Genomic DNA, 14,686 nt, shown 5'->3' on the forward strand with positions numbered 1-14,686 from the left:
GATGGATGAGGCAGGGATTAAAGTATTTGTAAGATTTATTCACAACTTGAATATGCAAGAATATTAAGATTTTTTTTCTGATTTCATACTTTCAAGCCAATTAAGCAAGCATCCTTTACTACATTACTGCTCAAGTTGCTAATAACTATTGCGAGGAAATCAAGAGTAACTCCCCAAAAAGAGACCAAAAAAAAAAAAAACTGGTGTGGCTTTTTCAACCCAAATTTGCATTCAGTATCAGTGTCCACATTTACTTGGAAGGAATATCTAGCTTAATTTATACAGAACTATTTAAGTCTAAGTTTAAAACTGTTAGGAAGCTGGTGAATATGTGACCCCAAAGAAAAATCTTTGGGCTCACATATATATAGGACTTTATCAAAGCCTTCAGTATTCCATATGTAATATCCAGAATCATTTTACCAGATTCAATTTGTTACTATGTGATAAAGCAAGTTAAGAGTCTGAAAGAATACTTACAAGTTAACACACAAAACTGATATGTAAAATTACAACTCTTTCACAACAGAAGCCAAAGCAAAGCAAAACTAAAATGTGAGGAGGAATAAAAACATTTTATCTGTGTATTCAGAATCACACACAAGTTACCTTTACAGTTCAATTTACTATATAGAAATCATTTGGGTTTTATAGGTTTCAGTTAAATTCTGAACTGAGATTACAATATTGTTTAAAAAAATTGTTACATTAATTCATTTTTTAAGCAAACCAAATTGAAATACATAAGTTCAAACTTCTGATTTATGGCAAACAGTCTTCAAATACAACACAGATATTTCTTAAAGTTACCGTATCATTCATGTCTTACTTGCAACTCTGAGCTGTTATACACAGAATAGCTCTCCTATAAATACGGCAAAATCGACACATCACGAAGCTGAAAGTTGTATAGTCAGGCCAATGACTCAAAGTTGTACCACCTCTCAAAAGATTTGGCATTTCTGGACCAAAAAGCACAAGTAAAGAAGGTTAGGAACAATTCCTCCTCCTTATTACAGTTAAAAAAAAGTTGCATGGTAGCTTGGAATTTTGCATAAAACCCCACATTACATCTTGGAAAAAGCCCAAGGGTAGTTAGATGACAACAGATTGGGGTCTTTTTTTTTTTAATTAATAGAACCACAAGATTCAAATGGGAATTAATCAAATCAAAAATATTAAGCACCTACTGGTTTAAGAGATTGAAATTTATTGGAGATTCATGATCAATTTCCTTCCACCTTGAAATCAAGGTGTAAAAACCAGCTATTAAGTGCATTCCAAACTTCTCCTATGTAGCACAGGTAGAATTTTCTGTCCATTGGCACCAAAGTGAAGTCGCATTTCCTCTTGGTAGACAGAAATTCCACATCTGAACATAGAGTAAGTTAGGAAAAAATGACCCCTGTTGCTTATTACTATTGTGATTCTGAGATCTAGGATTACTAATATACTAGCAGTGAACAACGCAAATTCCTGGCAACGACTGTCATGTTAGTGACTCTAACTCACTTCCCCCAATCACCATAAAATTTTAGTATGAAAAGAATTAAAACTACACTAAGCTGAACAAATGGGAAATAACAAGAAGCTAAGTGAATAGCTATAACAAAACAAACCCTAAGTCTGAAATCACTGCAATTGAGAAACTGAAAATAGGTGTGCTTCTCCCCACCCCACCTCACAAGTTTCAATTTAAATAATATTCCGTGCAAAGGAGCATCAGGTTTCTGGATATAGATGTAGCCCTTCTTTAAGATTTAGTGCGCTGCAGAGTTTTCTGCAATTTTACTTCCCTCCCCCAAAGTTTTTTCAAGGTACTTAAGAGAATCTCCCATTTCAGCCAAAAGATTTGTGATTCAAAGATTTACTAAGGTACTCTATGCATTCTATCTGTACAGAAACACCTATTAATTATTACAATTGGTTTATGCAGGATTAACATTTTTGGTGTTAAAATTGTTAAACATCATGCTTACTGCACATCAACTCTCCATAATGAATCTCAACTTCACAATGATTTACCAAACATTTTACTTAAATTACTAATTAAATAACTGAAAAATATACTGAGCCAAACTAAACTTAAATGGGCTATAAAGGAAAATAACCTTCTAAACAGTCCATATACACATCTATTTCGAAACTACCTTTGCTAGCTAGCCCCTTTCCCAAAGTTTTAGCCTGAAAAAACAGTAAAATCTACACAAAATTTTATTGCAATCATACAAGGGTTACATTAGGTCAAATACAACAAATACTATGATGCAATTGTACATTTATTAAACTACAGTTCAAAGCACAAATTTACACATTCTAAATACACTAAACGTATCTAATGAAATCACACTGGTCTTCCACTGACATTTGATATATCTGGGTGAAAGACATTAACTTTACAAGACTTTTTAAACACGAATCCTTAGTATAAAAACTGTGTACTTGTATGTAAACGGTTTAATGGGGAACCCAATTAATGGGCTTCCATCTCCACTAAGTCATCCATTTTGTTGCATATTTTATTTTAAACGCTTAAGGGGTAGGGCAAACTGGTAAGTTTAAATGTGGATACATTATCTTAATCTCCCAATTACCCCCAGTGAATTATAGATGAGAGCTAATTTTGTCTGGTCCCAAATAGCTATTACTAATAGTTTTTGTTTCCAAGAGAATTAACAGAATAAGATTGTTCAAATTTTTTCCACACTGGAATGTAGACCAGACAAGCTTAACCTGCAACTTCATATCTAAAAAAGCGTTAATGCCTGCTTAAGCTTCAGTGGAAAAGTTGTCTTCCTGGCTCAACTGAATGCAAGAAGGCACAAAGAAGAAGTTCTTCATCATTGTGTCTGAAGTAATTCCAGCATCTTGCATCTCATACCTACATAAGAAAAAAGTAGAAAATTTGAATTTAAGGATAAAGACCACACAACCACATAACAAATGGACAATGAACTAGGACTGTAAAATAAGTGATCTTCCAATTACTCTTTTTTAAAAAAATTTTTCATTTATTTATTTGGTTGTGTTGGGTCTTCATTGCCGCACGCGGGCTTTCTCTAATTACATCGAGCAAGGGCTACTCTTCGTTGTGGTGCGTGGGCTTCTCATTGCAGTGGTTTCTCTTGTTGTGGAGCTCAGGCTTTAGGCGTGCGGGCTTCAGTAGTTGTGGCACATGGGCTCAGTAGTTGTGGCTCACGGGTTCAGTAGTTGTGGCTCGCGGGCTCTAGAGCGCAGGCTCAGTAGTTGTGGCGCACGGGCTTAGTTGCTCCGCAGCACGTGGGATCTTCCTGGACCAGGGCTTGAACCCGTGTCCCCTGCATTGGCAGGCGGATTCTTAACCACTGCGTCACCAGGCAAGTCCCCCAATTACTCTTAAAAGATCATTTTGCTATTACTTTTAAGTTGTGCGTTCATTACAGAATTAAAATTAGCAAACGTTCTATCACCTCAAATACCCAATCTACTTTAAAACAAAAACACCATCTTACCAATCACTGTATGACATCATATAATAAATAGCTGGCCTCTGAAAATCGTTAAAAGCAGATGGTTCATGGAAAGAATCTGCTCCCATGTTATCAAAGATAAGCCAATCTCCCACATTCAGCTCAGGAAGAAGACAATTTTCCACAATTTGATCAAGCTCATCACAGGATGGACCCCAAAGGCTGCTTGTAAACAGAGGCTCATCTTCCTTGTATTTCTGCAGGAAAAAAAAGGTTGTTGTTTTGTTGGGTTTTTACTCAGGCAGGCACTGAATTTGAAGGTGGATAAGAGCATTTTTACTATCTCAGATCAAATGTGCCCCTGGAAGAAAGGCCTAGAAGCAGCGGCAGTGATGCTCCTTAACTCCATCTAAGGAAGCAACTAAAGGAACTCAGCCAGAGATATGCAAATCCTCATAAAAGGGGCAACCTTCCCGCATCCTAAAATATTTCTCCAAAAATTGGGATGTATCTTAAAAATAACAGCTCGTTCATAAACTGCCATATAAGCAGTTTTTATATTATTTGTAATAAAACTTGCCTTGTGAACCTCTGGAATGGTATTTAAGTCCTCAGACAGTTTACTTGCGAAAGAACCATAAACACCATCGTTCATATAATACATGAAGGTTGGTTCATCACTTCCGGTTTTTCCTACTGAAATGAAACAGGAAAAGGAAAGATGAGTTTATAGTAGAACATCTGAAAGGTGTATTAAAGTCTGAATTAGTATTTACAGAACTGACTCGTAGGTTTCACATTCCTCAAAACATAAACACCGACACATATATACTGACATACCTTAAAACTGTTAGCCTAAACTACTGAACACACTTCACAAAGGAGGATAACCAATGAAGACGTGAAAACAGTGCTCTACATCACTGGTCACCAGGTAAATGCAAATGAAAAACTACAGTGAGATACCACCGCCACAGGCCTACTGAATGGATGAAATTTAGAACACTGACACCCCCACCCCAAAAAGTCAGTAAAGGTTGGGAGCAACCAGAACTTGCATATATACATTGTCATTGGAGGGGCAAAATAGTAACGCCATTCTGAAATCTTTGCAGACACCTACTCTGTGACCCAGCAATTCTATTCTTAATCATTTACCTAAGAGAAATGAAAAATGTCCACAATACCAGTAGTACAAGAATGTAGTAATAGTTTTATTCTTAATAGCCAAAAACTGGGAACAATCAAATAATCATCAGCAAGAGAATGGATACAATGAATATACAATGTATATTCATTCAGAAAATGAATATTAATTGGCAATAAATGTAAAACAAAATGGTTCAGACATTATACTGAGCTGTCTTAAACAGAAGAATATATGTTATATGACCTCATTTATATGAAGTTCAAGAGCAGCCCAAACTAATCTGTGGTGGAAAAATAACCAGAGTGATTATCTGGCAAAGGAACAAAGCTGAGAAAAAACTTTTATTTGTAGCTTGATAGAGATGACAGTGTAAGCCTTCATTAACTTGTCAAATCATACATTTAAGACTGTACTGGTTCTTAAGGGGAATCAATCACCTGGGTAAGTTTATCTAAAATAAGCCTGTCTCAACATCAGTATCAAGAAGAGCTGGATTCAGAAAGTCTTATTATGGAATGGGGCCTTGGCTAGGGCACTTTGAAAAGCTCCCTGGCTGCTGCCTACTGATGGATGAAGACCACTCACAACTTTATAATCCATGAAATGTCCTACAGTAAATTTATACCTGATTAGTATCTGATAAACTCATCTTCGAACTAATTGGAATTACCTACTAACAGAAACAACTATAAACTTTGTAACTTACCTCCAGAGGAAAACTTGTTTTCAACAACTTTCTTTGCAATGATATTAACTGCAAGTGTAAATGCAGAAGACACATAATAGCTTCCGGGTTCAGAAATTATCTTAATGCCGGATCCTTCAGGAAAGTAGACATCCAACAAAGGGCTGATAACATGATTAACCTATGGATTTAAAACCCCACATTATGGTTTTAATATTGGATTAGATAATTCACAATATTAAGAGACTGATAGCTATTAAATTTTCTAGGAAAATTAAGTAGTTGAATTATAGACCATGAAGCTTTGCAATAAAGCAGGCTTTCAAGTCATCAAAGTTTATTTTCTAACTATCAGAATGGCATAAAAAAAAGATATATCGTAACTCCAATGGCAAATGGCTACTGGTGATTGTTTAAAGTCATGTCTCTATATTCAATCACTATCAATGAAGGAGGAAAATTTCAAGTAAGTTTCTATATATTAGGAAGGTGAGGAGTGGTGTGTATCTGGATAAAACAGCTCAAGCTCTCCAAGTTATGAATTCATCTGTGCCATCAAGTACTGAAAATAGAAACTTTCTGTGATAAAATTATGCTACAGAGTTTAAACTTTTCAAAGTTAAGCTATCTTCTCATTGCCTATTCATTTTCTTAAAATAAAATTTTAAACAATGTTACACCTTTAGGTGCTGCTGTAAAAATTCTCGTCTACAAATCTACCAGGTTAAGTAGTAAAGAATGAGAGATTATTCCAGTATGTCCACCCACTGAACAAGGTTTACCTCTTCCAATTGAAATTCGGTTCCTGTGAAGCCTCCACCAATGTCTAACATGCTCATTGTGAAGCCAAATTCTCCCTAGAGATGTGGAGGGGGGAAAATCTTTAAATGCTTTTCCGAATTGTAATGCATATAGGGACATTTCAAAAAAAAAGGAGGTAAATAATCTCTGTTCCGACCTTTAGTACAGTAAATTTCTTGCTTTCTACTAACAAAAACAGATTCATTCAATGTTATATATATTGTCTTCCTGGTGTTTCTGTATTATCTTTAGACATGCAAGTAAATTACTATGTCATCCCTTCACACCCATTTTTAAAAATGTGCATGTCATAAGAAAGAATGAATGAGAGTACTTCAGAGGTAGAAAACCACTGGATCTTAGATAACATCCTGGCTTAAAATATCGAAATAATTTAAGGGAAAAACTTACAGCCATGTCAAATACACATCGAGCATCAGATAAAGCATGTACATATACTTGAGATTCTTTGCAAGCACTTGAAACATGAAATCTGAAAGAAATAAGAGTAATAAATTTGAAGCTGATGCAAGTTTTAGAGGCCTTTCCTGTAAGTCCTTTCTCATTCACCATACTGACACAAAAAATATTCAAATTAACCTTACCAAATATTTAAAGCATTAGAAGCACGAGCCTCTAATCATCCAAGTTACAATACCAGCCTTTTAGAAAAGTATTATCCAATATTAGGATAATACTATAATTTTATAAACATTTTTTTTTTTTTCTGTACGTGGGCCTCTCACTGCTGTGGCCTCTCCCGTTGCGGAGCACAGGCTCCAGACGCGCAGGCTCAGCAGCCATGGCTGACAGGCCCAGCCGCTCCGCGGCATGTGGGATCTTCCCGGACCGGGGCACGAACCCGTGTCCCCTGCATCAGCAGGCGGACGCTCAACCACTGTGCCACCAGGAAAGCCCTATAAACATTTTTTAATAAGTTAGCAGTTATGCTTCATGACTATCAGATAGGGACATGATTTTTATGCATATATGGTAAAGTAACAAGCATCACCCTACAAAACCTTTAATTTGAACGCACAATTTTATCTAAAAATATAAAAATGTATCTATTGTGAAATAAATACAAGTGAACATTAATTCAGCTGAGTAGTACTGATACTTGTTAGTATTCATTAACAGTGATACTTATCAATGATTCAGACTATTTAAATTTAAATAGGGAATTCCCTAGCGGTCCAGTGGTTAGGACTCCATGCTTCCACTGCAGGCGGCCCGGGTTCAATCCCTGGTTGAGGAACTAAGATCCCACAAACTGCATGGTGCAACCAAATAATAAAATAAAATAAAATGAATTGAAATATGGTTCTTTCTATACCCTGACTGTGGCAGTGGTTACAAAAATATGCTAAAATTCATAGAAGAATATACCCCAAATCAATTTTCCTGTGTTAACAATAAAATTTAGCTGAACTATTAAAACTCTCCAATGCTGTTAATATTATCAAGTAAGGCAGATTTAAGCTTAACAGTGGTGATTCTTTACCCATCTTTATGAGCAATTTTAAAATTTGGAGCATTAAGCTGCTCCAAATTTGATTCAGATCATGGTTCTGAAACTATGATCAAAACCATTAACTCTCTGGGTCTTAGTTTCCTCACATAAAATTGAGAGGGTAGGGCTTCCTTGGTGGCGCAGTGGTTGAGAATCTGCCTGCCAATGCAGGGGACACAGGTTCGAGCCCTGGTCTGGGAGGATCCCACATGCCACGGAGCAACTGGGCCCGTGAGCCACAATTACTGAGCCTGCGTGTCTGGAGCCCGCGAGCCACAACTACTGAGCACGCCTACCACGAAGACCGTGCTCCGCAACGAGAGGCCGCGAGAGTGAGAGGCCCGCGCACCGCGATGAAGAGTGGCCCCTGCTTGCCACACCTAGAGAAAGACCTCACACAGAAACGAAGACCCAACACAGCCATAAATAAACAAATAAATAAAAATTAAAACTCATGACATATGTCAATATTAAAAAAAAAATGAGAGGGTAAAAAAAAGTTACTGATTTTTTGAAGTGCTCCCGAGGAATTAAAAAGAAGAGAAAAAGTCTTAGGATAGGAAAAAGAAAAAATGAAATGACATCTCCAACAACTTAGAAGCTGAATGCCATTTTGGTATTCATTAGAATGCTAGTAAATCCCTCCATTCAATTTAAAAAGAGGTGATTTACATTACTAACTGAATTGTTATTTACTATTTTCTCTCTTTACTGGGTGAGGGGAAGGTACAGGTACAAAATAGTATGAAGGATAAGCATATTTAGTTGCTTTCCTGAACTAAGGGAAATGTGTATATTAAACCCAAAGTTGAATCTATTAGAGTTCATGCAAATGAAATTCTGAATCAGTAACAGAAAGACAAAGATTATCACCACAAAATGAAGTTTAGAACAAATACTCACTTAACCCCAATAATTTGGACATCAAGTTCTTTAGCACATTCCAAAAGATGCCTACAGTTCTTCAGGGTAGTGCCAAACTTCATGTTACCCTCTTCACCTCCAATATTATCTTCTGTTGCAATATGTAGTAAGACCCTAAGAGAAGGGGAAGATGATTGGGGCAGAGTTGGTTTACATCATCATCAGCACATGTGAAGCCTGAAGATTGTAGCAAGTGTGTTGATTATGTTGTCAGCGCTCCAAAATCCAGCGTCGGATGAATCAAGTGAACCTAATGAAAAACAATCCTGTATAGAGAAAAAACTAGCAATTAGGGCCTAAAGCATGAAGCTTACAAGGATGGGAATTTGGAAAATGCAGGAAGTTAAGACTCTGTTGTAGCATCAAGAGTCGGTTGGGCTCTGTAATGAAAGACATTACTTTCAAATCAAGTCCATCAGTCCATAAAACCACCTAGAAAGACTAAATTGAATAGCAATGCCATCATTGTCTTTCAGTAAAAACGATCAGGGCTTTAAATGTTCCAAATTTCCTAAATTGTTCTAGTTAGCTAACCTTCTACCACTTATTCTGAACATTCCTCCCATTAATTTTGTACATATAACAAAAAAATTAGGAAGTCCTAAGTTATTTTACGTATCTCAACAGCAGCCTTTTAGACTGCTGATTCAAATCTATTTGGTATTTCCTTCCAAACCACGACAACCAAGACAAAATGATCACGACGGTCAGGCAATCTCCAAGTAATTACAAACCACTAAAAAATGCAATTATACAAAAATGCTGTTTGTAAAAGCAAAATTATTCTACCTACAAGCAGAACCAGCTCTATCAAGAATATACCATTCCAAAAAAAAAAAAAAAAAAAAAAAGAATATACCATTCCATTTATAATCTAATACAGTAAACACCCCAAATCAGGTCACAGAAAAGGAAGACTCCCCCCACCACCGCCCCCAGAAGACTTTTAAGAGAGACAAGAGGTTCCCTAGAACCACTTTATCAAAAAACTGGCCTTTATCAAAACAAAGGTTTTCAGAGTAATAAATCCTGTCAGGATACCTTTCTAAGAATACCATTAAAGTCAATAAGAAAATTATGAATACAAGGAAAATATGGATATGATACACATTTTCAGCAACATATAACATACACAATAACTTATTAAAAAGGAAACAATTTTGTACTAATATACTTTCAGTATACTGTAAAATCCTCTTGATATACCAATTCATGGCAATATTAATTTTGCCTTAAATTTTTTTGCTTTTAAAAAGTTTTTAGTTAAAAAAATAACTCTTGGGATGCATGTAGGTACAAGTAAAAACATTACACTTCCTGTTTGAGGAGAAGGGCCTTAAAGAAATCCCAGGAATCTATGGACTAGGTTCCTAAGACACTGACACAAAGGACAACCATTCAAGAAACCACATCTAAGGGCAGATTAAACCCTCAGCTAACCAGGAAAAAAGGCCGACCAAAACACATCCTGTTCCCAATATGACAAATAACTAGCATGGTTAATGTAATTGTGAAAATATAGCTGTGGCTCTAATTTGATTATCCTACCAACCAGATTCTCTTCCTTGAATTAAAGATTATAAATTCATATCCCAAAATGCCCTTATCTCATCCCAGCTCCACAGAAGGATCAGAAGTAGCCAATAAAATGCTAGTAGCATTTTCCATAAAGGAACTTGAAATAAGTCACAGTAATCACAACATATACCACTGCTCTACATAAATGCCCCCTTTTCCCAGGCTTAAAGACAACCCCAAACCCTAGGTAATAATATTCCCATGTACCTAGTTTTACACTTACTTGGCATTTGGGTGATTACGTGCAATTTTCTTCAATTCGACTTCATTGTCACATGTCATGATATTCACTCCAACTTTTGCTGCATACTTTATTTGAGACACTTGCTTGCAAGGACTTATGTAAATGATGTTTTCTGGAGATACACCCAATTCTTGCACTAAAGCCATTTCAGTCTAAAAACAGATTTTAAACAGTGTCATCTAAAAGTCAAGCTTTCTATTACTTTTCAATCACTAACACATACCTTTATTTTTTGGTTAAATTCAAATTATATAAGGTTAAATTAGGATTATGTATGTCATAACTCAGATTCCGGTAATGCTTACTATACTGTACTCTGTTAAAAACCTTTTAAAAAGGTATACAGGGACTTCCCTGGTGGTGCAGCAGTTAAGAATCCACCTGCCAATGCAGGGGACACAGGTTTGAACCCTGGTCCGGGAAGATCCCACAAGCTGCGGAGCAACGAAGCCTGTGCGCCACAACTACTGAGCCTGCACTCTAGAGCCCACGAGCCACAACTACAACTACTGAAGCCTGTGCGCCTAGGCCCATGCTCTGCAATGAAGAGAAGCCACCACAATGAGAAGCCTGCACACCACAACAAAGAGCAGCCCCTGCTTGCACTAGAGAAAGCCCACACACAGCAACAAAGACCCAAAGCAACCAAAAAATAAAATTAAAATTAAAAATACTGATCCTATTTTTTATAAAAGGTATATCTCATTTTATTGCACTTTGCAGATACTGCATTTTTACAATTGAAGATCTGTGGCAACCCTGTGTTGAGCAAGTCTACTGGCACCATTTTTTCAACAGCATTATTTTATTTGAAGTATGTACATTATATTTTAGACATAATGCTATTGCACACTTAATAGACCACAATACAGTATAAACGTAACTTTTATATGGACTGAGAAACCAAAAAATTCATACGTGACTCGTTTTATTGCAGTGGTCTAGAACACAATCTGCAGTACCTCTGAGGTACGCCTGTAATTACCATCAGAGAAATCTCATAGTTTAGGATATTATCTTGCTGTCATAAGAAGTAATTTGGTCAAGCTAGCTCTAGGCTAAAAGTGAGGAATAACAGTTTTTGATTAAAGAAAAATAAAGCTTATAAAATCTCATCTCACTAAAACGTTCCTTGAAAGGTACACTTGAAAGTTTGTAAATTTCCAATATTAAACTGCAAATTTAAACCAGAGTTAGGAAACACATTCAAAAGTCAAAACTTCCTTGCAATTGTTCTCCTACTGCTGTGGGTCACCAAAAATTAGTCAATTTTAAAATGCTGCCGTTTAGTAATAAAGTAATGAAAATGACTTACTTTACTGGAACAAGCAAATCCAGTTCCAAGAGCTGCCAAAATCTCAAGTACAGCTGGAGTGGAGTTGCACTTTACCGTGTAGAATGGCTTTATCTGAGCCACTATGTTCTGCCACTGACTGTGTTTCTTCACAATCTTTCCAAGATCTCCCACAAAAAATGCATTTTTCCCTGTCTATTATGGTTATGAAAAAGAGAAACATAAAAAACTATAGAAAACAGAGTATCATAAGTAGGAAAGAACTCCCTTTTCCTCCACAAATGAGCCAAGAATAAACATTTACATAGTACCACACTTAAAGCTTGTTTCTTTTTAAATTTGACTCTGTGCTGTGCTATGCTATGCTGGTATAGAAAATATTCTCTTCAATTAAAAAAAATATATCAATTATAGTGACTTTCTACTTCAGAATTGCCTCAATTTTACTTTTGGGGAGTGGAGGGGAAGGAGACTACCTATTTCCTTCCATGCTTTCCTTAACTGTTTAAAATAAACCTACTTTAGCAGTATAGGATCTAATTTCCTAATACGGTGAGTAGAATGAGGAATCCTGAACAAAAAGCTGTATCTCCATTATGAACTTCACTTAAAGACAGTAAAACAAGGAAACAAAAGAAACCCATTTTTAAGGAGATAAAGTTGGTAGTTTGTGTGCATATAGGTGGCAAACTTGAATTTAAAAATACAGAAGTACACTAAGTGTCAGATAAGTCTGAGTAAGGATATTCTTCCCTCAAAAGAAAGAAAACTGGGGGATTTCCCTGGAGGTCCAGTGGTTAGGACTTGTGCTTTCACTGTTGTGGCCTGGGTTCAATCCCTGGTTGGAGAACTAAGATCCCGCAAGCCTCATAGCGTGACACAAACAAACAGAGATGTGTAATGATTTCGAAGTTGGGGCTACTCTAGGAGTAGAGAGATGACTATGCATGTCATCCAGAGCATAAATTACCCAATGTTAGATGGCAGACAAAATAATCTTATTAAAAACATACAACATCCAAATATTGTTTGAAAAGCCATGAAGATATTACTATTTTCTATAACCCACATTATTTGAAGATATACATTACTGGAACATACTAACCAAGAAACAGACACGACTAGAAATTATGGGTTACGGGTGGCACATATAGGACAGTTGTACTGAAGTTACCCCATCCTTAAAAAACATGCTTCCATCCCCAGGAAGTGTGTTGTAAAAGTGACTAAGACTAGTGACATCAGAGAATTAACTGTAGAATGACTTAGCTGTAGAACAGACTGAACGGTAAGACAAGCGTCACTCTTCCTCACCCCCCAAAAAGAATTCTGACGGCAGAAGAGAGAAATAACAGGATTTTGCTGGTGTGTGAAAAGACTTAAGCACATTTGTAAAGGTCAAGAGAAGAAGAAAGTTTTTTGGATATCCTATTACTGAACACCAGTAACACAAAAACAATTCTTCGAATTTGGGGAATATGGGAAATTAGCTTCAGCAAAAATTCTATCAGTAAGGCAATAAACAAAATTTTTCTATCAGTAAGCATGAAACAAAAATGATCTTAAGTAGCAATAAATATGATTCTATAGAAATTGACACTTGGGCAGTGGAGAGTAAGCATTCAGTATAAATTCTCATTCAACATACACAACCAAGATTATCTGAAATATAAATTAAAATCTATGGAAGTACACAGTTCAGAAAAATGGGTAAGAAGCCATGTACTGATTAAGTGGATAGCTGGCAACATATCAAGAAAATAAAAGAACATACAGGGCTTCCCTGGTGGCGCAGTGGTTGAGAGTCCGCCTGCCGATGCAGGGGACACGGGTTCGTGCCCCGGTCCGGGAAGATCCCACATGCTGCGGAGCGGCTGGGCCCGTGAGCCATGGCTGCTGAGCCTGCGCGTCCGGAGCCTGTGCTCCGCAACGGGAGAGGCCACAACAGTGAGAGGCCCGCGTACCGCAAAAAAAAACAAACAAACCCAAAAAACATACAAAAACAGGTGCTATAAAGCACAGAAGAGAAAGGGCTGTCTAGAAAGAGAATCTCATCACTTCTCAAGGGGAACTGGGGTTGTCATGTCAAGACAACCTGGAACGAAGTACTTTTATCAGATTAAGACCTTGGAAACAAAGCACTGATGCTTCAGATTTCAGAAATTTATAACACTGTTTTCAGAAATGTGAGATGACACACTTACCAGGGTATGTTCATAAACATAGTTATCAATAACATTTCCAAGGTTTGTTCCTTCATCCAACAGGCCAACGGAGTAGTTTGCATCGTCAATAAATCCTTTCATCTCAGCCGTATTCCACAAAGCCGAAAGTCATAAACCAGGAAAAACAAGAGACGGGCCACCAAGCCTTACGTCTGGGTCCTTAGAATATGCAACAAACTGTCAAAATAAAGTTATTTCAAAGTCTGTATTATTTCTTTAGTCAAACCTAATGTATAAGTTGTCAATGAGAGTGTGTTAATAATAAGTACCCAATTTAGTGAAGAATCTGTGATCACTTAACACTTCCAGAAACACTAGATCACTAATATCCTTTTCTTTAGTGCCCATTTTAAAGCAAATAAATGTGAATTTATACATTAAAAAAAATAAGCTTAATATGACAATTTCTTGAGAAGGTAATTGACACATATGCACAAAAGATTACAAGTAAACATGGTCACCTTACATACAGAGTTGCAGAGCCAGTCTGTTTTATTCATCTTGTTTCATGACTCCTCCATCACACACACAATTTTACTCATTTTAAGTAAAGAAAGCTAGCAGAATAAATGTCTGCAGCTAAGAAATCAAAATAGTCTAAACTTCAATACACTGCCAGCCACATAACAGTGTGCTACCAGGTAACTGCAGATAAACGTCTTCTAAGTAAAATTCTAGAGTAGGTGATGTGTAAATATCAACAATAGGAATGAGTGAAAGTGGAGGCCAACTTTAGGGGACAATCCGTAGCTTTGATACACACTATCTAGATCCCACCACAAGCTAAAATGGACTAGTTAAATCAAGTTAACAATGTTAAGTC

At 36.6% G+C, this 14,686-nt stretch overlaps 1 protein-coding gene across 3 annotated transcripts in view; it reads right to left on the reverse strand.

Moving 5' to 3' along the window:
• Positions 1 to 558: 558 nt before the first annotated feature.
• The window catches only part of AZIN1 (antizyme inhibitor 1), a 31,705-nt gene continuing 17,577 nt past the window's right edge, over positions 559 to 14,686 (reverse strand). For 2 of the 3 annotated variants that reach the window (XM_081258188.1, XM_081258189.1), the window contains 10 exons: positions 13,843 to 14,040; positions 11,660 to 11,833; positions 10,324 to 10,496; positions 8,502 to 8,636; positions 6,497 to 6,578; positions 6,067 to 6,141; positions 5,306 to 5,465; positions 4,030 to 4,145; positions 3,492 to 3,706; positions 559 to 2,881 (listed from right to left, as the gene is read on the reverse strand). In XM_081258188.1, the coding sequence (XP_081114314.1) occupies positions 2,770 to 2,881; positions 3,492 to 3,706; positions 4,030 to 4,145; positions 5,306 to 5,465; positions 6,067 to 6,141; positions 6,497 to 6,578; positions 8,502 to 8,636; positions 10,324 to 10,496; positions 11,660 to 11,833; positions 13,843 to 13,944 (1,344 nt within the window). In that variant the 5' untranslated portion in view covers positions 13,945 to 14,040 and the 3' untranslated portion in view covers positions 559 to 2,769. The remainder of the gene's footprint in view (positions 2,882 to 3,491; positions 3,707 to 4,029; positions 4,146 to 5,305; positions 5,466 to 6,066; positions 6,142 to 6,496; positions 6,579 to 8,501; positions 8,637 to 10,323; positions 10,497 to 11,659; positions 11,834 to 13,842; positions 14,041 to 14,686) is intronic. The other variant, XM_081258190.1, reaches the window with a different exon arrangement.

This window comes from Mesoplodon bidens (genome assembly GCF_964165515.1).
Source record: "Mesoplodon bidens genome assembly, chromosome: 16".
NCBI lineage: Eukaryota > Metazoa > Chordata > Mammalia > Artiodactyla > Ziphiidae > Mesoplodon > Mesoplodon bidens.